Source organism: Doryrhamphus excisus, linkage group LG13 (assembly GCF_037039965.1).
Source record: "Doryrhamphus excisus strain RoL-2023G ecotype Guam linkage group LG13, RoL_Dexc_Guam_v1.1, whole genome shotgun sequence".
NCBI lineage: Eukaryota > Metazoa > Chordata > Actinopteri > Syngnathiformes > Syngnathidae > Doryrhamphus > Doryrhamphus excisus.
In genome coordinates this window covers 13,893,814-13,919,563 of record NC_136369.1, presented here as the reverse complement: position 1 = coordinate 13,919,563, position 25,750 = coordinate 13,893,814, and the positions used below count along the sequence as shown (strand labels likewise).

General features: G+C 41.8%; 1 protein-coding gene across 1 annotated transcript; it reads left to right on the top strand.

Annotated features, from left to right (window-relative positions):
* The first annotated feature begins 7,309 nt into the window (after window positions 1–7,309).
* On the top strand, window positions 7,310–24,158 carry greb1 (growth regulating estrogen receptor binding 1). Its single transcript, XM_058089674.2, has 34 exons — window positions 7,310–7,431; window positions 11,575–11,735; window positions 12,134–12,241; window positions 12,355–12,531; window positions 12,640–12,822; window positions 12,930–13,043; window positions 13,327–13,455; window positions 14,585–14,746; window positions 14,854–14,976; window positions 15,095–15,280; window positions 15,522–15,658; window positions 15,899–16,169; window positions 16,254–16,382; window positions 16,562–16,732; window positions 16,845–17,042; window positions 17,130–17,313; window positions 17,404–17,587; window positions 17,663–17,799; window positions 17,872–18,223; window positions 18,384–18,499; window positions 18,587–18,792; window positions 18,887–19,457; window positions 19,792–19,948; window positions 20,017–20,119; window positions 20,201–20,356; window positions 20,482–20,618; window positions 20,692–20,853; window positions 21,307–21,511; window positions 21,587–21,749; window positions 21,840–21,958; window positions 22,142–22,374; window positions 22,819–23,019; window positions 23,116–23,254; window positions 23,370–24,158. The coding sequence occupies exons 1-34, from the start codon at window positions 7,403–7,405 to the stop codon at window positions 23,531–23,533; spliced, it is 5,967 nt and encodes a 1,988-aa protein (XP_057945657.2). The 5' UTR covers window positions 7,310–7,402; the 3' UTR covers window positions 23,534–24,158.
* Window positions 24,159–25,750: the final 1,592 nt, after the last annotated feature.

Here is a 25,750-nt window from a genome sequence, read left to right as displayed (position 1 = left end):
TCCACACTAAATCGAGTTAAAATAACACTTTTGAAAGTGTTAAACAGTTAACACTGTGACAGAGTTGGATCAACACTCTCAATAGTTGAAATTTAACACCCATCAGTGTTGAATTTACCTAACACTAGTGTGTAGTGTCAAAAATTAACACTATCATTGTGTTGTTTTAACACTGAATAAAATTCAAATTATACTAACACTATGGATAGTGTTAAATATTATACTACTACTACTGCTCATAATAATAATAATATTGATGTTAATGTTAATATTAATATTAATGATAATAATAATGTTGTTATTATCATCATTATTGTTGTTAATAATAATAATAATAATGATAATAACAACAACAACAATAAAATTTACAAAGAAAACCACACAAGTTGCAGTTTGAATCACCTGTATTTCAAACAAGCACACCACATTAACAACAGCACTGGCTTTGCAATAACCACAACACAGGTCACACAATATGACAATGTGGCACTATGTATGTTTTTTCACACAATATGACAATGTGGCACTATGTATGTTTTTTCACACATCTCATTGGAAAACTGTTTGTCATAGGGCCTGTAATAAATCAACTCCTTAACTGGAAAAACAGAAAATGAATCTGCTCTCTCATTGATACAGTATGCACTGAAATGATCATCAAAATAAAGAGTGTCCACTCTGCAAGTCAAAATAAAAGCTTGCTCATCATGTATTATGATGTTGGTGACCTTTCTGAAAACAGGAACTTCCATATTTGTTCCAGTACAAACAAACATACCAGTCTGGTATTGTGTTCCATAGTTCTTCACCCAATTAGTGGTTGACACTTCACAGTATGCATTTTCATCAAAAACAGAACTTAAAACATCACCTCCTTCCAAGCTATCAATGGTTTCTTTCTTCACTGGACCAAACTCAAATCTCTGAAAATTAAAATTCTCCCAGTGGTAAGCTAGCTGTCTCTGGTGTTGTTTCACCAGTGCTTTTGTGATGTTTTTGAAATTTTTCACTGATCTTTTAAAAAAATTATGTTTTGCCTCGAACCTCATGCACCATACGTGAAGGAGTGGACCTATTTTTCTAATACAACGTGGATAATGTAGCATGAAATGATGCTTTGGAATCAATCTTTTCTGTGAAAACAAAGACTGAAATAGCTTGTGGTGGTCCTTAATCAAGTGCTTCAAATAGTATGTCATACCGTTAGTTACAATAGGTGAAAATACAATATTCACAATCTGAATCAAGAGGAGGAGCAGATTCCAGTAACAGTTATTTCTTTCCAATACATCACCAAAAATAAGAGGAGTATTTCTCACAAGACACCACGACTGAATTGCATTTAGACCAAGGTCCTTGCTAGCATCATCCATTTTCAACCCGCTTGGCCTATTTTTTCTCTCAATATAACCATAGTTGAAACTTTGGATCCTCAGTGACAATGATTCCAAAGACAGATACTTATGGTTGACAAGGTACTGAAAGATAAGTTTGAGTTCGTATTGTACAACACCTTCAAGTAAGTCGTGCATGATATCAACTGCATAGCATATGAGCTGCAGTGTTGCGCTGAACCGTTTTTATCCTCCAGGCCAAGTACCCAGATCCACTCTGTGGGTCATAGAAGTGTTCCTGTAATATTAAAAACATTAAATTGTAGAGTAAGTTCAGACCACATTACTACTCCATAAATTGATATACAAGCTTTTCATTTATAAACTTACATATCCATTGTCTGAGTATGGATCTCTGAGGCTGGGAAACAGAGAGATGATGCCCAAAGCGTATTTACTTCGCACAGAGACAGGTGGGCTCCTCCTGAAAGATAAACATGACATAAACAAGCTAAATTTACAGTTCATATTTTCACAGAAAACCGATTTAACTTTTTTTCCAATGCACCCCTCACATATTCAATCTCTTTGCACATCCTGCAGCTTTCAAGACTGCAGTGATTCGACCCATGCTGAAGAAACCAACCCTCGACCCCGGGAGTATTTCCCACTATAGGCCGGTGTCTAACCTCCCATTTCTGTCCAAGATCCTTGAAAGAATTGTAGCACAACAGCTCAATGACCACATGGCTTTGGGTGATCTTTTTGAACCTTTTCAGTCTGGTTTCAGGGGAAACCATTCCACTGAATCAGCCCTTGCAAAAGTGACAAATGATCTTCTTCTTTCTATGGACTGTGACACATCTACAATATTGTTATTACTTGATCTCAGTGCTGCTTTCGACACTGTCGATCACTCTATCTTACTGGAACGCCTTCAAACATATGTTGGTGTTACTGGTCCGGTACTCTCTTGGTTTAAATCTTATCTTGAGGATCGGACGCATCGTGTCGTCTGTGATGATATGACTTCAGAGTTCTGTGATGTCACTTGTGGAGTTCCACAAGGTTCAGTGCTCGGCCCTCTTTTATTTAACATTTACATGTTACCGCTTGGCGACATCATTCGCAAACATAAGATTAGCTTTCACTCTTATGCTGATGACACTCAGCTTTATGTCCCACTAAAGTTAACTGACCCGCACGACTGCTCTAATTTGGAGGCTTGCCTCATTGATATTAAACATTGGATGTCCTGTAACTTTTTACTCCTGAACTCTGATAAAACTGAGATGGTGATTATCGGCCCTGCTAAACAGAGCCGCCTGTTTAAGGACACCACTCTGAGTTTTGATAATAGTATAATTTCCCAAAGTGACTCTGTAAAAAATCTGGGTGTGATATTGGACCCGACTTTATCCTTTCATAAACACATTAAGAATGTTACTAAAACAGCATTTTTTCATCTTCGCAATATTGCAAAGATACGACCTATTCTATCAACTTCTGATGCAGAGACCCTAGTCCATGCATTTGTCACGTCTCGCCTTGACTACTGTAATGTACTGCTTTCTGGTCTTCCAATGGCGAGTCTCAAAAGCTTACAGTTAGTACAAAATGCTGCAGCGCGACTTCTTACATGGACACGTAAGTGTGACCATATTTCACCAATACTAGCCAACCTGCACTGGCTCCCAGTTCACTTAAGATGTGACTTTAAGGTACTGCTTCTGGTTTACAAAATATTACACGGGTTGGCACCTTTTTATCTGGTGGACCTAATTGTACCCTATGCTCCGTCTAGAAACCTACGCTCACAACACGCCGGTCTTTTGACTATCCCGAGAGCCAGAAAGAAGTATGCAGGCTCTAGAGCCTTTTCCATTCGGGCCCCAACGTTGTGGAATGATCTACCTGTTAATATTAGAGCTGCTACCTCAGTAGAAATGTTCAAGTCCCGACTTAAGACTCATTTCTATACTTTAGCGTTTTGTTAAAAATATTCCCCGCCTGCTTTGACTGCCGCTCCTTCTCTCTCCCATACCGCCCCTCCGGCTGAGGGGGCGGGTCCAGGAGAGGCTGTTTTGGAAGTCTGCCTTGACGAAATTGGACATCGGACGTGGCCTACCTTGGAGGCGCTGCAGCAGAGGGATAGTGATCATCTCAAGACCCACGGCTGCCCAACTGTCCTAATGGCATCACATCTTGGACCTGGACTATTATACTCTATGTTTTTATTTAACTGTCACATGTAAACCTCTCCCCATCCATTGCAGCCTGGTCATCCTAGAAGGGGGATTCCCCCATCTGCGGTCCCTTCTCAAGGTTTCTTTTTCCCTAATGGGTTTTTGAGTTTTTCCTTGCCCTGATGGGGGTTCAGATCAGGGGATGTCGTCTGTCGTCTATTGTCTGTCTTCTACTGTTGCCTGCTTGTTAAGCCCTTTGAGGCTCTTTTGTGATTAAGGGCTATATAAATAAACTTGACTTGACTTGACTACTACAGTTCCTTCAGTGCTTACAAATGTTACTGTTGTTAGTGTCACTGAGTTTAAGTCTCTTTCAAATAGTTTTTTTTAATCAGTTTTTGTATCATGTTTTAGCCATTTAGTATTTATCTCTTTCATAGGAGAAAATAAATAATAAGTTGCTTTACTAATATGCAATGTTCTAAAATAAGTGTGCTGTTAAAAAAAAAATCTGTAAAGTATAAATATGAACAATGAAGTCTTACCCATGACTTTCAACCATGTCGGCCACAAGAAGGTTTACCAACTGTCTCCTTGTGCTATCCATCAATGTTTTCATTTTATCATATTCATCCAAAATAATCTGTCCACCCGGTTTGTCCTTCAGAGCATCTCTCACCATCTAAAACATAAAGAATCATAAAGCAAATTAGCAATTATATCCATCACGATCATCATTATGTCCAACAACAAAAAAAGTTTGACACAGTTCTACTGCACAATATATTTGTGTGTGATATTTGATAACTAAGACCTCTTTTGCCGATTTCCGTTCAGCATGGGTTCTCTTCCCTCCATTTGTCCGAACAATCACTGTTGCATCAGATGAATCAGAGGATACTGGCACGGAGTCTTCTGACACTGACACAGATGAGTTGTCTGACATGGGTGACTCCAACGAAGTATATGAAAGATCATGATGAAGCACAACTGTAAACAGTAAAAGAAAAATGTATACACAAAATGAAAAAATAATTAGTTCTCCACAATACTCTATTGACGATCCACTCCTGACCTCACAAGCCTGAGTCTCACCTGTTGACTTAGTTGCCACCCTAACAGTAAGGTTCCCTGCTTGCAAAAGCTCCTCAAACACATCTGCATCGACTTCTGTCCCTGATTCATCTGTCAAGTGCAGCTCAGTCTCAAGTGGAAGATCTAGCTTATGAATGACTGATAAAAAAATATTAAATTTAGAGCAATGGAAAAATTATGATAAACAGAAATTTTCTAAACTTCTTTTCCCCAACATTTTAGATCAAGGGCACACAGGGCATTACCATTAGCTATCATAAACATAACTCCATAATATGAGACATTTACATATCACATAAATTCAGTAGATATTATAGCAATGAGTCAATTTACACAAACATTCTGGGCTCTATTAAAAGTGATGCCAACCTTTCTGAAGAAATGTGTTGAAGTCATCATAGCCATCCTCAGTCTCAGCCACTTTGACATACTTCTGCGTTTCTCCAAATCTCACCTTCACCAACATGATGTACTATAGAAAAACATAGAAGAATAGACATCCACACTACATCATCATTTACAGTATGTTTACCGTGGATGTGGAGAAACATGAAGATTTGGCCTTGCCTGAGTTCGACCGTCTGAGTATTTGTTTTGATTTTTTAAGTGTTACTCACAAGTCATGCCAACTAGTCTCCACCCCGACAACGGGGTCCAGCACAATGACACTGTTACTAAAGCTCAGCCTGCCTGCTATCATGACGGCTAACCTGGTTCTCCTGCCAACAACACCGACACTTACCCATAAACACAAAGACACATGATCAACTCGTCTCTAATTAGTTTGGCAAAATAACGTCAACTGAAGGCACATGACAGCGACATTATTGTTCATATGCATAGATAGCTAAAACACTGTAACTTTAAAGTTAAAAACTCACCGGCATTTCAGACGTTTATTATTATGGCCGCAGCTGGGGGGTGGGGGGTGTGTGTGACTCCGGTAACTTTATTAGCTGCGGCTAACGTTAGATTGAGAAGCTAACGTTAAGAATAAGCTTTTGTTAAGTCCCAAAAGTTAAAAATAAATAAAATACAATAAAATAAAATAATTAAATAAACTACTCCTCCCTGTAAGAGCAGAGCTCTGTGTGGCTGGCGTGGTGGTCCGGTGCCTAAGGCCTAAGGCAGCAACATGCTACCCGGCTCACAGAGCTAGCCTGACTTTTAGCAATAGCAGCAGTCTCTGGGCAGGCGGGAGCTCAACCCCCCGGCCCAGCCCCGGCTCTCTAACCTTACTCCATCGCTTGATATTTTCATCGAAACTAGACCATAGCTAATTAATTGCCATAAGCGCACTTTGATGGCCTACAGATTTTCCGACAGAGAATATTCTGTTAATGTGATGCCTCATGCTCGTGCTACACCATTTTAGCTAGCTTTAACCTCTTACAAAAAATGTGCAGTTATATACCGTGTTATCCAAACGTGTAGCCTAAGCAAGCTGTGTATATTCATCAACACTGATGTGCAAAAGGAACATTAATGCACCCTTAAAAAATAGCATACAACAGCTAACCTTAACATTGGACTTAGCCTACCTTGTTAGAGCTATAGACAGGACTCCGCGACACTTATCGACACATATAAAATACTTACTGAAAAGATACTCCGTGAAGTCTGGAGGTAAAGTCGTCCTCTGCTGACCGTGCTCGAGTCTCCAAGTCGTCCCGCCCTTTAGACAAACACGTCACAGATCCGTTGGAATTCTGGGAGCAACACTGTTAAGTGTTGATTTTAAAATCAACACTTAACAGTGTTGCTTGGATTTAACTCCCTGGATTAACACCAACTCTTTTGAGGAATTAACTCTCACATAGTTGAATTAAACTAAGCAAGTGTTAAATTAACACTGTATTTTTAACATACAACACCAACACTGGAAATCTAACACTTTTGATTTTGCTGTGTAGTGACCAATCCGGCAAGCCTTTGTTCAGTCAATTGAGAGGGTTGTTGACCTCACTCAGGCCAGAGCAGTCCAGTCTCTGTGATATATGATGGTGGTCCACTCGGCTCTGCTCCGCTGGACCCTGTCCAACACCTGTTCTCCCATCAGGGGATGCTGTGTTGCCGTGGCAAGGCTACGCCAGCGCACAGATTGGTACTGCCCAGTTGGGTCAGCGGAGAGGATGAAGTATGAGGTCCTGCCGCTACAAAATGTATACTTTCATTTGGAGGGAAGATCACTGTGGAACTGGAGATCACCTTGATAATCATTGTAGGTTAATTTGATGTCTTATTTGGTTTGAGTAATCATAGATTACAGTTTTACAATACAGCAAGCGTACTATAGTCAACAACATTACAGTAGAGTGAAAATTATGCTGCTGTATCCTTTATGTCCAGTAGAGGGCGACATATATCTATAAATTCAGGTGACTGTAGTGCGCTTAAATGGATCCGTTGATACTTATTTAGTTTGTATGGAAACAAAAAATAATTATAACAAATTCATTAATAAAGCACAATCTAAGTGCTAAATATAAATCATCTACTTTCTTACTTCTCAACAGTTCCATCAAATAGTGATACATAGTATAACATAATAATTTTAGTCCTGCTCATTATTTTTTAAAGAATAAGAAAGATGATGCACGTGTAGCTAACTGTGTTTTGATTTGTAGCGTGTTGGACCGTACCAACATGGCCGACAAAGGAAGAGGGGAGGTCCTGTCCTCGTGCAGAGATCAAACCAAAAGTGATGACACGCGCGACCCTCACTTGCTCTGTGGTGGGTGAGATGGAGGCAGCCGGCTGAAGAAACGACTTTTCTTCACAATTTATATGAACCTTTGGCCTCCTGGGTCGCTAAGGTGAGACTTTTTAGTCAAATGTTTTGGATTTATGATTGTAATTCGGTCAGGTAGAACACATTTAACCGTCATTAGCTTAACAACGAGGCTGATGATGCTGAGTCTCGCGCAGACTGGAAATACTAATCAATACTGGGGGCCTGTATACTAAAAAAAAATAATATAAATAATAATTTTCTCGTGTTTATAGCCTCCTTAAAACATTCTAAATAAACAGTATAGATTTATGTAGTATTACATCTTGCCCTTTTTCCAAAACATGGACACTTCCTGTTTACTTTTTATACATTTAAGTGACCTACTTACAAAACACACATTTTGTTATTGGATTTGTAAGCTAGACAGATAGACATTAATACTTTTTAAACAATTTCAGTTTACCAGTTATGCCAGGTGTGTCCAAAGTTTGGTCATTTTTTTACCAATGGTAGATTTAATTGATATTTAAAGTTGCAGTGTTACAAGAAAACGTTGAGATATTACATGTTAAGATATCAAACTAAAACTTAATATTTGTGTTACCCAACTGCGTTATATATTGAATTGGTTTTAGTATGCTGAATAAACACGTTATGTTATTATGTTGTGTTATTGTATTCCTCTGACATCCTCTTATTGTGTAAAGAACATTTTGTAGCGGTGCAGTGCAGTGAAAAGGCTCAGTGTGTAAACTCACAGTGCGTTCATGTACTAACACATAAAAAAAAGCCTTGCATGCTGTGAGTCGTGATGACAGGGAACGTACTGAATGTGTCGAGGCACATCCAGATTATCTGGACTGTGTAGACAAGACATGTTCTCTCTGAGTTATGCAAGAAAAAGAGCAAAGAATAAACATCTCAAGGATGTGTGGGTATGATAGCAAAACAACAGGCTGAGCTGTTGTCTGTTGTCATATTGTGATTGTTTAATTGTGTAGCCCGCTGTGTGTTGTGTATGGGGGTGTCCAGTCCATCCCTTGGCCAGTTGGCTGTCCGTGGCCATCGATCCGATGTCTGTTGAGCAAACTGTGAATGAGCATGTTTCTTGTGGGGTCAGAGGTCATCACCGGGCACATGCAAAGCTCCGCTTGTGTGTGCGTGACATGTCTTTGCATGTGTTTGACCGCGGGTCAGTGCTCATGTAGCAACTGCAAAGCTGCCATTGTTTTGGCTCTGCTGTGTGAAGCTACACTGAACAGATGACACATGCACACACGCATTCGGTCTCTTTTTAAATGAATACACAACATGTGTTTGTGTGTGTCTGGATTGGTGTGTGTAACATGATCTGCTCTCCAAGGTGCTGGGGTGGAGGATGGATGGACGCTGAAATCCCGCTTGTCACACTGCAAAGAAGGAAAGAATAGCAGCCACACAGTGTGTGTGTGTGTGTGTGCACGGCTGGTATGCGGGCCTGACTAGAGAAAGAGCCTGGGGATCTTATCTGACCTCTCTCAGATGACCTTTCACCCCTCTCACAAGCCCTTTGTGTCCACTGAGCTCAAGCCCATGGGAGAGCGTCTGTGTGAATGTGTGTGTGTGTGTATTAGAGGTAAAGGCTGCTTCAAAGTCTTGCTTAAACTTTGTTATCTCGACTGACCTTCGACCCCGTGTAGCTCTGTCCATGTAGGTTTGGATATATTTTTTTGACAATTTCTATGTTGTCATTAATTGTGAAAAAATCCAATTTCTCCTTAATTGTTGCTAATGTTCCTTAAGAGCTACAACAAAAGTAAGCAGCCTGTGTCTGTGACAAGGTTCCTAACTACAGGTTTTGTGTTTGTGTGTTTAGAATGTGGTGTTGGCGGTGGTGGGAAGGCAGGACCAAGGGGTCATAAAACACCACAATAGTGTCTCTCTCCCCAGGGTGAAAGAGAGACACAGAAAGCGAAGAAATGGGAAAGGGGGGAGTAGGGCGCCTTAGGGATGAAAGGATCTCCCACTTCCACGTCACGCAGTAGGGACGCAGGGGGGAGATGCAAATAGAAAAGATCAACAAAGGTTCTGTAAAAGATTTCATCTTCACTCTGTTTTTTTTCCCCAAAAAGCAGCTAAACGTGACTAAAACAGTTTATCATACGCCAAGTAGCTGCTAAAAAACAAAACTTGATACAACAAAATGTAATATCCAAGTGTCTTTACACTGACACTTTGTTGTTGTGATTGTTATGTTGATTGACTAAAAGGTCCCAGTTTGTAGTCAGAAGGACATCTCCCTTCGCTTTCATCTGGTGTCTCCCTCCGCTCCCCAAGGTTGTAAACGTCAGTCTGCTCTTAGTTGGAAGGTGTGATTGCTTCCTCTCCCTTCTCGCAGGCCATGTTATGACGGGCCTTCCTCCTTCTTCTGTACCCATACAAAGCAGTGCGAGGTAATGTCTGTATTATGAAGGTCTTACGTATGCAAGTCTGGAAGCAGAAGGCGGCTGTCAAAGTGTGTGTGTCTCTCAAATAGCATTTCAGGGGAAGAATATAGAATCGCAAGGAATTACATTGGAATTACATACACCCAATATTGAATTTACAGCAATCGTTCCTTTGTTGCAGTTAATTGACTCCAGGCCCGGTCATTATAAGTGAAACAATATCTTATTATACATAGAATATTTTTATAGTTAGAGCATAGAAGACCTGCTTACAAACGTCATGTGTGTTAACATTATTAGAAGTCTGCATGAAATAACACCTCTATAATCGCCTTTACATTCATATTAGCCAATATAGCGGACATAATAACGGTAAGTATGTAATTTAAAACATAATTAATGACGTCTGCTTATGTGTGTGTTGCTAAAAATGAGTTGTGGGTGGACAGGAAGTCGGGGGTTCAGATTTGAGTTTTAGCTTGTCATGGGTTACAGCCACAAGAGTGCCCCATGTTTTTATTAGGGATTATTGGTCTTGATGTAATATACAGTAAATTCCAGACTACCAACATGTTGGTGTGTAAAGTTACAACTTCTGTAATGCCGTGCGAGACTTTAGACCTAAGTCACTCCTTTTGGACCACTTGTTGCAAAAGAAGCAGCCTCAACAATGGGTGTTAAGGAAAGAAGAATGTGGGAAAAGAATTTATACAGTACATACATTAGACATAAGAAGTCAAAGAAGTAGATCTAGAATGTGTCCAAATTGTGTGTGCACTGTTACTGAGTATTCTCTATCACTGTATTCCAATGCAGCAAAGCAATGAGTGAATATACACTGTCAGTTTAACAGTCAACATTTTGAAGGAGTGTTTTATTCACTGAGGCTGTAGTCAACCAGAGTGACATGCTGGGAGAGAGAAAAACAAAGAGGGAGTAGCGTCTAGGTCAGGGTGTCCTTACTCTGTCAGTGCAGCTGATTTTATGGCATGCTGTCTGGACAGATGCCTCCATTAGTTACTGCTGTTGTGTGTATGTGAGGATGTGTTTTAGGATTTGAAAGTTTGAGCTCGGTCATCTGTTTATCGGTTTATGAATCAATAATACTGGGATGCATTGTTTTCTTTGCTTGACATTTTGGAAAACGTTTAGATTATTGTGTATTTTAGTGCAGCATTTCCCAGTCTTAAGTCTTTTACTATGCTGCCAGTTGTGATAATAGAATGAGTAAAATGCACCATTTCTGCGCAAATGATTAGATTCATATTCATATGTAATAGCTTCATGTTTGTTGTGTTCTTAATCATAACTTTATGGGACAGGTCAGCGTTGAAATGCTTAGTCAGACTTTCTCATCAAATCCTGTTGTAAACTTGAGCTTTACAGATGCCATGTCTGCTCTGCAGGAGGTAAAAACATCTACTACAACTTGCGGTGTTATTCATACATACTGTACTGTTTGAGTTTTATCTATTTGAGGTTTATACATGTATGCCTTCTAGAGTACGGCACACACTGTTTGAGGAAAATATGATACCGTACTCTATGTCAACGTTATGGAAAGAAATTTGTGGAATGTGGTAACAGGTCATTTACCATGTTCATTTCAGGTGGAAGCAAACCGTTAAGTCATAGTTGGATCAAGCCCTAATTGATGAATGTCATATTGATGTGTCCAAAGACTTTTGCCACCATGTTCACCATAAACTGAACTATGAATGAATAAATATTTCTTGCATTTCTAACAGAAGGTAAATAAAAAACAAAAAATTGTTTTTTTGTTGTTGTTTTTTTACCAGAACACTAATGGGGAACTCATATGCGGGCCAGCTGCGTACCACACGCTTTGAGGAGGTCCTTCACAACTCCATTGAAGCATCGCTGAGATCCAACATTGTCGTGCCGCGACCCGTCTTCTCCCAACTCTACCTGGAGGCTGAGCAGCCACTTGCGCACAATGGTAAGTCCATTCCCCACAAAATGAGTATGAATGCTGAGAAGCCCTTGAGAACGACAGTTCTGGTTATTGCATCACAGCATATCATAGAAATTCATAAATACCATGCCAAGGTACCTTCAAGGGTTGAGAACAGTATAACAATATTTTGGAACAGTGTTGGGAAAAACAATTGATCACTTTACAGAATTAACCATGATAAGCTAGCTTATTTCACACAGAAATTTTGATCCTCATTAAGGAAATGCATAAGGAAGTGAAATGTTCTATTGTATTGACTTGTAAATTGCTCTAATTGTCACATTTGCCTGTCGCAGTTAATGCTGTTCACATCATTTTCAAAGAAGCTCTCATTATACTAAAGTGGCACTGGCCTTTTTCCTCTACACGTCTATTAACAGGCCGTACAGAGAATGATGATGAGGATGATGAAGATGGCTCAGAAACAAACAGTCCTCCAATACTCTATCAGATGAAATCCCCACCAGAGGGCTGCTGTACCACAGATGGTTTGTGCACAGAAGTAGCAATTTGACTAAAATGCGGTCTTTTGCAAAGCTTCTCTTTCGGAAATTTTATTGCATAACGGCACCTCAAAATTAAGTATTCTCTTTCCCTGCAGGTTTCTGTCAGGCAGGCAGGGATTTGCGTCTGTCATCACTGGCATCAGACACCTTGGATGTGCCCCCTGGGTTCATGCTGGTTGGGCTTAAGTCCCCCTCCCTCCCTGACAGCCTGCTGGTGTGCGCTGTTGACCATCGCTTCCTGCCGGATGAACGAGGTCACAACGCTCTGCTGGGTGAGGCAGGAGGCTTTACACAGCAAACTTTGCTGATGTGCTGACCCATCCATAAAGGTTGTTAGAAAGCCATCATTATCCTTGTTTTGTGTGTGTGCTGCTCTGCAGGCTTCTCCGGGAATTGCATGGGCTGTGGTGAAAAGGGCTTCCGCTACTTCACAGATTTTTCCAACCACATTAACCTGAAACTCAGCACCCAGCCAAAGAAACAGAAGCACTTAAAGTACCATCTGTACCGAAATAACCAAGGTGTGCTGGTTAAAGGAGCTCCCATCTGTTGGAGGGGACACGGTAAGGACATTGACTCAGCAACAGTTTATATAAAAACGCCCAAGTTTTTACATGTTTTTCCACATATACATAATATAGTTATCCAAAATATGTATGTTGCATTTCAGATGGCAGGATAAGACAAATAGGTCCCAGTATCTCAGTGGGTCATGCGACATCAGATGAACAGTCACCGAACTTGCCATTGACGCACACGTCGCATACACCTAGCAACTACTCAGGTGACACACACAGAAATAGTGCCATTCACTTGTGTTCTTTATGCTTGGAAAAGCACATGGTGTTGACTGGCATCTTAATCCTTTCTTCGACACTTATTGAAATACTTAAATCATTGATTTAAATCATTGTATTTATAATTAGAGTGGTATATCATTATAATATCACTATATTTGTGTCTTGAATTGAAGTTACCAGATAGTGATCCTTAACCTTGTAAGGAGCTAAACTGACAGTATGACTATGTGCTGAGTTATATTCCATTTATTTTTTCATGTGCAACAGCTTCTCATGCAAATGGTCTGCCTCAAATCGCCGATTCCGCCCAGCCACTGACAAATGGCCATCATGCTATTCCACCCATCAGTCAGGCAGTGATAAATCACTCAGGACCAGGGAGGCCGTCCACTATAGGTACTGTATGAATACACTAAAAAACTATGTGTGCAAGTGAAAATTTTAATGTGAGTCATGTAATTGTGATGGTTTAATTTGATTTCAACATGCATCAGGTTACAATTGAATACATCACATAAATCAATTCACATTTCCACATGTCCAAAAGGAGTAGGAAGAAGCAATTCTTATTAAATTATACCCCCCTGTTACATTTACAATATGTTACTGTTACATTGGTTCACTTTTTGTGATTTTAGAAATAAGGAGTTTGTATGTTCTCTATAGGCAGCATTATGGATTATCCTCACTGATCTTTTTTGCAGTACATTTAGCGAGTGAAGATTGCGTTTGTAGTTATTACGCCATATCTCCACACAATAAGTTAGATATGGTAGAACCAGAGAGCAATAAAGAATGTGGAATGATTTATGATCAAGAACGAATTTTGCTTTGTTCAATATTTAAATATTTCTCGCCACCCTGTGGCTTCATGCGTCCATGTCCATTTTGGCAGAAACCCTATTTCGCAATATGATATAATTCACAAAACTCTACAAAGGCTCTTGCAATTTAGAATATTACATTCGAAAGTGCATCCTGTATCATATGCCTTTAAGTGTAGCCATTGTGTCTGTTGTCCTTAAGCCCCCTGGGATTGTTCACACCTCTGAAAGGGAGAGCAGCCCCCTATGTTATAACACCACTGCCATTGGGAGGCAGCCAGTTGCATTGTCTTGGAGGATGTCTTTTGTCTGCCTGATTTCATTTGCCAACACTTGAGGCACTAAAAGCTTCCCTCTCGCTTTCTTCTTTCCCCTTCGCTCAGTGGCCTCCATAAAGCAGGGTTGTAAAATTCTCTCATCTTTTTTCCTACTTTCTCACTGAATGAAAAAAGGCTTCCTTCCTGTCAATGTTCTTTTAATAGGTGGAGGAAGAGACAGGTTAATGCATAAAATGCAACCACTGTATATCTTTCTGAAAAAAAAAGCAGTTGTTATTGTGTCCGTGTCAATGAAATTCTAAAGCAAACTATTATTCCATCTCCTAATATTAGCATGGAAGTTGAGATCTTTAAGCAAGAGAATAAGATGTTTACTTTAAAATGAACTCTTTTGCAGTAAAGACATTTCTCTGTATCATCCAGGGACACAGACAAATGCTGGACCCCCCAAAAAGAGGCACAAGGGCTGGTCTCCTGAATCAGCATCCAACGGAGTGTTAGAGAACACAGTAAAGATGCCACCATCTTCATCAACCCTATCATCATCGACAGTGCACCCTGTCACCACAACCGGAGTCCGATTAGGTAAAACAAATAAGGGAGAGGTGTGATGTGTGTGTATTTATTTTACAGTGATACAGTATATTTTCATGTATACATATAAATATGATAAATATATCTGCTTTGTGCAGATACCGCCACACCACTGAGTTCCTCCCAGAGGTCCTTGACCACACTTTCTCCCTCTGGATTGTCTGTAGCTGTGCCTGATCAGCTGTTACACACGTGTGGACTACAACCTGTCATCTTCAAAGGTCAAACATAGATTTATGTATATTAACATAGTATGATTCCACCCATTATTACATTTGCCTTCTGTATTTTTAAATGAATTTTGTGAAATGTCACGTATGCCTATTCTCGGGGATACAGGGCACGGTCCTCTCCCTCGGCTGACTGGTAATGTCAGCGAAGTGCTGGTCAGTTCTCTGCTCCAGAGCTGTTATCTGAGCTCTCAGACCCTCCCCAGAGTCTACCAGCACTATGGACCCTCACCCATTCAGCCACTGTCAACCGAGATGCAGATTCTACTCACTGTCTACTACCTTGTTCAGCTCGGTGAGTCATGTATCAAACTTTAATAACTCACAGCTCAGCCGGACTGCAGCAATGAAAGTGATTTATGGCTCAGTGTCATAGGTGTTACTCCCAATGGCCAATAGGTGGGGAGCAAGCACTGTGTCAGAGAGAAATCCACATTCAATACTAATTAAATGTGCCTGAATAATATTATATCAGTCAGCATGCCGCCATGTTTTTTATAGTCCTGTTTTCCACATTTTTCCTCCACATTTCCAAGGCCCAGACCAAGTGCCCCTGATTGAGGACTTGGAGCAGATATTCATGAGGTCATGGAGGGAGTCCCACCTCAGTGAAATCAGACAGAACCAACAACCTCAAACACCGGGTTCCCAAGGGAGGCACTATGGCATTGAGGTTCATTTCTGTATATAGTGTAATAACAATATTTCCACAGATAGTGTAGTACAGGATTTTCAGACTTACAGTGTAACTAACTACTATATATCCTCATATAGTACAGTAGTCCAGCAATTTCAGGGGATTACCATAATTTACCATTAATTTAATGTACCATAAAAAATATGTTGTTTTAAGAAATGGTACAGATAATGAAGACACTAATAAGTGACTTGCATGCTTTTCTTGGCTTTCCAGACACCACCTACTCTTCCTGGGCTCCCTCAAAATCTCGGCTTACCTCACCAACAGCCACTGACCCCGAGCCAGCTTCCTTGGCTTGCCCAGCTGGCCGCGTCGTCCTGTGGAGAAGGGGTGGTGGTGTTGGGGGAGCAATTGGGATCTTTGGCTCAAGGACTTCAGCTGATGTTTAGCAAGTTAATGGAAGGAGGGTTCCAGAACACAAACTATGCAGTCGTCATTGTCACTGCTTCTGGGCAAGAGACACAGTCTTGTGTGGTAGTCACAGGTGGGAGTTGTGTTTGTATCATACAAATCATTTTTTCAAAGAAAAAAAAAGGAATACGTGTATTTGTCTGTGTCGTTGATGCAGGTAAACACCAGTGTCGGGCCCTGGCCGAGAGTATGTTCTCTCCGAGTGAGGGTTTGAGAGAAATCAACCACCAGCTTTCCTCTGGTGAAGCCCAGGAACTCATCCAGTTTTGTAATTCCTTAGGACAAGGTGAGTTTGTTCTGCATTGGAATCTATCTCTGTTCTCTATGTCTAATCTCTGTTGGGTTTGTCTTGTGCTTGTTCTGTGCTGTTCCAATTTGTTACATCCTGATTACATGCATTGTGGTTTAAGCAGAAAAGCAGAGTGAACGCTAGCCCCTAATCACTTGTGTGTTCCTGTTTCTCAGATGGTGATATGGATTCCCTACTGGACAGTGCAACATTAGACAGCAATGAACCATCTCCCTTATCCAGCAGTCAGGAATCAACTGAAGACAAGAATGTGAAAAACACACCAAGTCCAAAGGACTCGCGCAGCCCTAAAGAAAGAGTTCTGACTTCTAAAGAAACCTGTTCAGGTAATTTCGTTGCATCTATTTTTGACACAAATAATCTTGACTGTATTCAACTTTTGAACACTTTCAACCTAATATATGAATGCCTGTGTGTATGTACTGTATGTGCATATAGAGTACTCTGTGGAGTGGCGTGAGGTCCGGCCCATCCAGTTAGCAGTGGCCAGAAAGCTGCTGTCTCATGTTTGTGCCATAGCAGATTCCAGCACACAGAACCTGGACCTAGTGTCCTTTGACAGGGTCAGCTTCCTCATTCTGGTCCCGCCGTCTGAGGTCACATTTCAACAGACTGTTCTCCACCTCTGGAGCTCTGGTTAGTTACATGTCACTACACATTTAGTGTCATCCCTGTTTTAGCTACAATCATATTTGAATCTCGACTTGTACCCCTGCATTTAAGGTGTTCTTCAGGAACTTGGGAGTCTAGACCAAGAGTGTGGGTCTCAGCGGGATGCAGAACGCTTTGTGGTTAAAATGGATCAAAGCGCTCAAGTGCAAATTGACAGCCTTATCCAAGAAGCACACAGCAACTCCTACACACTTTACATCCTGGTCCATGACCATGCCCACTGGGACATCAGCAGGTGTGTGATTAATGCCAAATTTTACCTAGTTATGTACAGTACTCGTTTTTTTTAACAAAGCAGTCAATTGTATTTGTGTCTGCCCCTCAGTGCCGCTTACCGGAACTCAGACTCTAGCTTGGGCCTGGTGGACCAGTTACTCAACTCCAGACAGATTAGAGATGCTCCCAATATCCTGATTCTCCATGTCACGTCCTTTCCCTTCGCTCTGCAGACACAATTCACACGGATTAGCCCTTACAACGAGATCCACTGGCCCTCCTCATTCAGTAATGTAAGATTTGATCCTCTGTGTGCTAGAACATACAACAGCAGTGCATATTAAGAATTTTTGCATGTGTTTGGGTAGGATGTGGACCTTTATCATGAAAGAACACGCTACTTTGGTGTGTCAGAGCTTTTAGAGTCAACTAGCTCAGGGAGCAGTCTGCCTTTAATGCGATATGATTCTTCTTTTGAGAGCATGGCATCTGCCCTAGAGGAAAGGTAGTATACACAAGTCAATAAAGAGTTATGTGGCATGTTGCACATAATAACAATAACAATTTTTCTCTCCAGGTTTCCAAAACTGCACAGTGCTGTGATCCGCACCACAGTTCTCATCCACCACTACTGTCTAGCTCTGATGGCTGTGTCTGGAAGAATCAGCGGCTCGCATAATCTCCACAAACACACATCAGTGGAGACGCTGGGCATCGTACAGTCACTGCTTAGTGCCGCCCAGCAATGCCCCGCCCACCACGGTCACATGGTCCTGCTGCGAATACCGTCTTTGGCTCTGGCAGCATGGGCACATCGACGGCTGTCCAGAGTCAGGAGGCAGCTCGGTCTTGAGGACAAATTTGAGATCATACTGGGGAATCCAGGCCAGCCTCTAAATATTGGACAGAGCTTTATTGATCAGATCAAGGTATGCAGAAGGTCACCAACTTCATATTTGTCTTCCATTTTAGCTCCTGTAGTCGTCATGGCCAGGTGTCCCGATACTTTTATTCCCATAGCATATAATTTTCATCATCATGTTGTAGCTTTTGTGAAAAACATATAACGACAGCAAGTTTTTCATGTAGATATGGCTAAAAATCCAAGAAGCTGATTGGGCTCCTCGAACCTACCTGGAGCTTGAGGCCCTTCCCTGCATCTTAATCCTGTCAGGAGCTGAACCTCTGGGAGAATCACTTCCCAGGTCACCGTCAAAACAGTACACCCACTGCATTTCCTCTGAATTTCTAAAAAATACCATGTTCAGTCTTGGACTCTGTTCTTCCTACAGGTCACTGAAGTACTGTGACCTTCGAGTGATAAGCTGCTCTTATCTGCAACGTACCACCCTTGAACAAGAATTGGGACTAGCAGCCTACCTGCTGAAGGCGGAGTCTCGATCCCCGCACAACCCGGGACCAGGAAGTGACCTGCTGGAGAGTGATGCAGAAAAACTCAGCAGCACCGACAATGAGGAAGAGGAGGGGCAGGATAACGGTAGTCAGTGACTTGTTACTATTATGAACCATTTTAGTTTGATGATTTATTCAATAAAGAGTGAGTGTATTGATGCTCTTTCCTTTCTTTCTAGAAAACTCCCCTCTGTCCTCCAACCAGCCACCCCAGTCAAGCCCAGGTATAGGAGCAAAAGATACATTCCCTACCCAGAGCAGCATGTCTCCAAAAGCCCCAAAGAGCACAAAGGCCAGCACCCCGTCGCCTTCACGAGCGCAGACTCAACTTCCTCACCAGTTCTCTTCTCAAGCATTTTTATATCCTCAACCCTCGCTTCACCACCCAAGCCAGTCTCAATCTCAGACTTATACACAGGCACAACAAATTCCAAGTCAGAACCAGCCAGTACCCCAAACACACTTTACACAACCTTACATTCACCAAGTACCCCAACCACAACCCCAACAACCATTGCCCCCTACTCAGCCTCGTCGCCACCCTTCCAAATCCACCTCCTCTGGCTCCTTGTCGCCCCGATCCTCCTCTCCACATTTGAGCTGCTCTTGGGCACGGGGAGTGAGTCGCCCGCCTTCAGTGCTCCTCCCCCGCTCACTTTATGATATCATCACAGCCAACGACGGAAGTGGGCTTCCACGATGTACTTCCTTCTTGCCGCATATGTCTGTAGCATGGGCTAGTAGCTTCAGGTGAGATTAGCTTCAGGAGTACCAGGGCAGCCATTCAGTACAAAGTTTATGTTAAATGTTATATTCTAAGGCAGAACAATAACACTCCGCTGATTTAGAAACATAAATGTTTTAGAATGGCACTCAATGAAATGTAAGCCCCTGCCAAGGTTGAGCAATTCTAATATATCAGCATCAAATCATACATCATGTGTTGTAAATTATTGGAATTATTACATATGTTCTACTGTATTTTGATAAATCTTTTGGTATGTTATCCTGTCCTATTTCCTATCCTATACCGTCAACATGCCCTGCTAAATTTTCATTATGTGTGGATGTCATCTGTGGTCAGGCCTTTGCTGAGTAAGATGATGACGTGCACAGAACAGTCCCTATACTACCGTCAGTGGACCGTCCCCCGCTCTTACCACATGGACAGCAGCAATCGTACCGAAGGAAGGAGTGACAACTTTCACCCTCGCAGGCTGCTCCTCAGCGGACCCCCACAGGTACATCTTTCTCCTTATTTATAGACAAATTCATGCTGTATGTTTACCTTTTTGATATCGTTGGTTAGGTGGGTAAGACAGGTGCCTACCTTCATTTCCTGGGTATTCTGGCTCGGATGCTTATCAGGCTAATGGAGGTGGATATCTACAATGAAGAGGAAATCAACTTCAGTGAGTATAATGGAAATGACATGAAATGCCCAAATAAAGGATTATGTGAAAGAGGTGTTTATGTATGTGCTGTACTTTTAGATGCCGAAACAGATGGGGTGCAACACAGCCAATCCCATGCCCTCTGGCCCAACCCGGACATTATGAAGACATTGCCTTTTGACTACACAGTCCATGACCCAAAATATGATGACATCAGTTTAGTCTATTGCCCGAGCTACAAACCAGCTACTGATGGTAGGCATAGTGAGACAAATACAGTTACACAAACAGACTTATTTGGTGCTTAATTTTAATAATCACATCTATAATATTTTTATGTTGACATGAAAAGCATGATGTTTTTGTGTTGCCTTTCCAAGCTAATCCAGTGCGTCAGGAGGATGTGTGCTTGAGGAGGCGCACAACCAGGATCAAACTATCCAAGTATGCTGCCTTTAACACCTATCACCATTGTGAACATTGTCATCTGTACTTGGGCTTCAACCCTAGATACCAGGTCAGTAACATGCAGGTATACAATATGATGAATTACCCACAAATTGATTTTAATTTTGCAAACTGCTTTCAAGATGTATGAGTCTTCACTGCACGCCTTCACGTTCACCCATCTTCGGCTTGGAGAAGACATCCAGCTTTACTTCATCATCCCAAAGTCCAAAGAGCACTATTTTAGCTTCAGCCAACCAGGTGGTCAACTGGAGGGCATGCGGCTGCCTCTCACCACCGACCGGGTGAGTCAATGGTCGGCCAACATCAGCATGCTTGTTGAGTGATGTTGGTGCTCATTACCAATGTGCCACCCTGTTAACTTGCAATACACATTTTTATGCACGAGATGGCGCTGCAAGTGTATGTATTGTAAGCATAGCGGTATCCCAAATGATACAATGCAATTCTATAACGCTGCAAATTACAATTATAAACATGCAGTTAAATTAATACTTTTCTGAGTAGCATTTGTATTGGATTCCATTAGACTGTGCAAGTGGTCAGGCCTTGTCCTCTGCATGGAAGAAAAGGCAGATCAATGGAAACAGAAAACAGACCTTATCATTAGAAACATTAACAAATGGAGGGTTCATTGTGGTCCTCTAATAAATATGCAATCCTATTCTCAACTGTAATTTGATAAATATATATAGACTTTACATTATGTTAAGTATGTTGTGGTTTTCTACAATCAGAGCCCAGACTGCATCAAGAGTCCAATCTTCACTCCAACCACTGGTCGCCATGAGCATGGTCTTTTTAACCTGTACCATGCGATGGATGGAGTCTCACATCTCCATATCTTGGTGGTCAAAGAGTATGAAATGGCTGTCTACAAGAAGTACTGGCCCAACCATATCCTGCTAGTGCTGCCTGCTATCTTCAACGGAGCTGGGATAGGTGTGCATGTTATTACCATATTTGTGTTCAAACTTAGTTTGTGGTGCATCATTTTTAAAACTGGTTCCCTTGCAGGTGCCGCACACTTCCTGATTAAAGAGCTCTCCTACCACAATCTGGAGCTGGAGCGCAGTCGCCGCCTTGAGGGAGGAGGCCCGGCAGGTGACGTCTGGCCCTTTATTATCCTGGCCGATGATTCGTGCGTGATGTGGAATGCGGTGGACCTCGACACTCGCATGTAAATGCAAACACGCTACTTTCATGTGTGAGAAATGCATCATGAGCGCTTGCTTTGGTACTTAACGATGCTTTTTTTTGATGCTGCCAGTGGTCCAGTGGAGCACGCTGTGTCACTCAAACAGGTGTTGCAACACATGGAAGCCTGTCCAGACCTGGCCCACTATGGTCTTTGTGGGATGAGGAAGTGGAGCAGCCGGGGCCTCGCAGGTCAGCAATCTGAACTCCATGATTTGGTCACCCTTCCATCCATCCCTTTTCTGTGCTGCTTATCCTCATTGGGGTTGCGGGGGCTATGCTGGAGCTTATACGATTTTGTCACACCATCATAAATTCAAGTTGATAATCCAGTATCATTTGGACTAAAAATACAGTCTGTTCTTTTGCATTCAGATCCTAACCAGAAGGACCCTTTCTCCAGAGGTCACCTTCATGACTTCCTCCTTCTCAATATCGACCGGAGTCAGAACGTCCAGTACGACCAGAACCGCTTCACCTGTCATGATATTGACTTCACCCTGCGGCTACACAGCGCCGGGCTGCTCGTCTGCCGCTTTAACAACTTCAGTGTCATGAAGAAGCAGATCGCCATTGGGGGATACAGGACATTCATTATCAAGACAAAGGTAACTACATAAAAAATATGTGAACATACTATGTCAACACATTACTGGGCTTACAGTAGTAAGGCAATTAGTATTGAGGTATTCATCATCATTGAGCTCCATCTTCTCGTTGAAGGTCAAAGGTCATGGTCCACCAGTAGCACCGGTTTTTAGCTGCTGATTTGCAGTCCTGATCACATTTGTTGTTCCATGTGGTAATGTTATCAATCCATTTGTGTCTTAGTGTACCTCTTTCTCTCTATAGTTCCTTCAATTAGTTGCGTTTGGAATAAGCAGTGTCTAATTATGTGACCAAAGAACATGTTCTTCCTTTCCATAATGTCCATCCCAAGATTTCTCTGTTTGTATGGGTTTGGTGTGGCAGAAACTTCAAACATCTTTGGGATGAACTAGAGCACACCCAATAGAAAGAAATGATGAGCCAACAGATCCTCTTTTCAACAGATGACAGATGTTCCCACGTCAGTGGGGCCCTCCCAGTACATCTGCGCCCCGGACAGCAAGCACCTTTTCTTGGCCACGCCAGCTCAACTCCTCCTAGAAAAATACCTCCAACACACCAGTCACAAGCTCTTTCCTCTCAGTACCAAGAACTACGAGCACCCCGTCCTGTCTGTGGACTGTTACCTCAACCTGGGCCCTGAGGTACTACCATGGTTGTCTTACACTCTTAGTGGGGTAGTTTATGATACAATTGCACCGTATCTCATATGTGGCACTTCTATTGCCCCGGCCCTGCAGGTGACAGTGTGTTTTGTGAGTTCAAGACCTCACTCCATCAACATCTGCACCACAGGCCTGCTCTTCAGTGGACTTCTTCTCTGTTTTGCTGATGCCTTTGTGACTCCCAGCTTCCTGAAGAACTTCACCTTCCTTAAAGGTACACGTACAAACCAGACACTGACTTAGTGAAGCAGACATGTTTAGAAATGTCTCGTAATACTGGTTGTCTGGCAAGTTAGTGAGGAAACTTAACGGATCATTTCTGCATGTAGGTGCGACTCTGTGTGTGATCAGTGCTGATCGCAGCTCCTTGCGGCAGACGGTCGGCAGACTGGAGCTGGAAGAGGAATGGCGGTTCAGGCTCAGCGATGAATTCCAGACCGCAAACGCCAAGGAGGATCGACCTTTGTTCTTCCTGACTGGAAAACATATATGACATTCAACAAACGTGAACATGAAAACCACATGATTTACTGCAAACATTGTGTTTACATGAATGACACTGTATGCTCTGATTGGAAACTGTAATAATTTTCTTTTTGTGTGGTTGCAGTAATTTAGTGGAATTTTTCTAAAAAGTATTGCACTCCAATGACAGAAAACTCTTGTATTTTTTGCTTTACTTGAAAAGCTTCATTATTTTTTAAAACATATCTGACATTTTCACTGCAGTTTATCAGCGGCATGTTATTGGAGAATGATCCAACGATGAATGTTACATAGTGGTTAACTTTGTATGTGATTTGTTACTTGTGAGAACACAATGGAGGTGCACATGTGTGCAATGTCTTGTTGCAATATTATGCAGTGTTACTTTCTGCAGACCATTTCTAACCGTTGACACAATCATCCAATGTATGAGGGTAGCCGATTTTTGGCAACATGTTTTTAAGACTTGTGTGTTAATTATTTTAAGAATATTTTTTTAAATAGTACTTATCTACTGTTTGCATGAGAAAGTTGTTACTGCATCCCTTATTGGGGTGTAGATTTTTTTTACCTACATTTGATGAAAGATTTATACTGTAAATTGTCAGCATGTCACATATGCCTATAATTGTGTAAATGTACAGAAATGTTTAACTTGTTCTACTGGTCTTGTATCATTAAGTTCCATGGAAGGTCATGTTAGTCTATTTGTCATGACCTCAACGAGACTGAGGGGTCTCCCGTATCCAAATGGCTGACAAATTTAGTAGCAGGATACTAAATTATGTGGCATGTCGCAAGGTGATAACCAAAGAAGAAGACAAAGAATTACCAGGCACAAGTAAGCTAAACTTCTTACCACTAGAGCAGTGGCGTTTTTTAATTAGAAGAAAATGGCGGCGCACCAACACTTGCTAGCCTAAACGACATACGACAAGACAGGCAAGGCAGGTGTTGGTTTTCGTTACTTTCTTTTCCTCTTACAATGGTTTGCCGTTCAAACTTTTTACCGACATTCATGGTACAACTTTATTAGAGAATTGAAACGTTATTTTAGCTCGACATAATGGTCAGGGAACTTTTTTCCCCAAACACGAGAATCACGCTTGTTGCTAATGATTAGAATGCTACTATAAACAAGACGTGGTTATTTATGGTGAATAGAATCACTGTTAATATAATATGGTAAACTACGTTACTCTAACCACTGCTGCTATGGAAATACATACATCCATCAGCATTCGCAGATTTCGTTTATTTGATTACAATGCTAAATAATTAGTTATTTGATGTACGTACTATGATGTCACTATCTGTAGGGGAGAACGTGTACTGCAGCTTAGAATCCAGCAGAGGGCAGTGTCCTACAAATCATTTCCAGTAAGAAGCTGTATTTGCTCAGCTGGGAGACGAGGGTTCAATTCCACCCTCGGCCATCTCTGTGTGGAGTTTGCATTTCTCCGGTTTCCTCCCACATTCCAAAAACATGCTAGGTTAATTGGCGACTCCAAATTGTCCATAGGTATGAATGTGAGTGTGAATGGTTGTTTGTCTATATGTGCCCTGTGATTGACTGGTGTACCCCGCCTCTCGCCCGAAGACAGCTGGGATAGGCTCCAGCCCCCCCCCCAGCGACCCTTGTGAAAAGCGGTGCAAAATGAATGTATGAAAGATGTAGAGTACAGTCAGGAGATCGGGAGGACTGAGGTTCGAATCTCCGCTTCGGCATCTCTGTATGGAGTTTGGTGCCCTGGACCTCAGAGGCCAAACATGAGGGTGGCGCGTGGACACACAGCATGTCCGAAATTGATGCACCTTTCCCGGTGAGCGCGCGCTGCTTCTGGCTCCAGCAACAGTTTGCTGGATATTTCACATTCATTTTCACGAAAACAGTCCCGTGTGAAATTCTGTTGACAGATGAAAATATTTTTTATCTTGCTGGGAATCAACAAACACAATTACATCTGCCTGAGCTTCTGTCATAAACAGAGTAGCAGAGCTTGGGGGAGGGCAGAGAGTTTATATACGTATAAGGAAGTCTGCCCCTCTGTGACATCACAAAGGAACAGTTTTACCACGCCTTTTGAAACAGAGCGTTTTGAACCATCCCAAACTTCTATCAGGGCTCACTTCCAAATGTGCAAACCTCTTAAATTAAACTATGCATGGAGTCTTCCATATGGTCTTACTTTATTTACAATGTCTCGTGTACAGTATGAGTGCA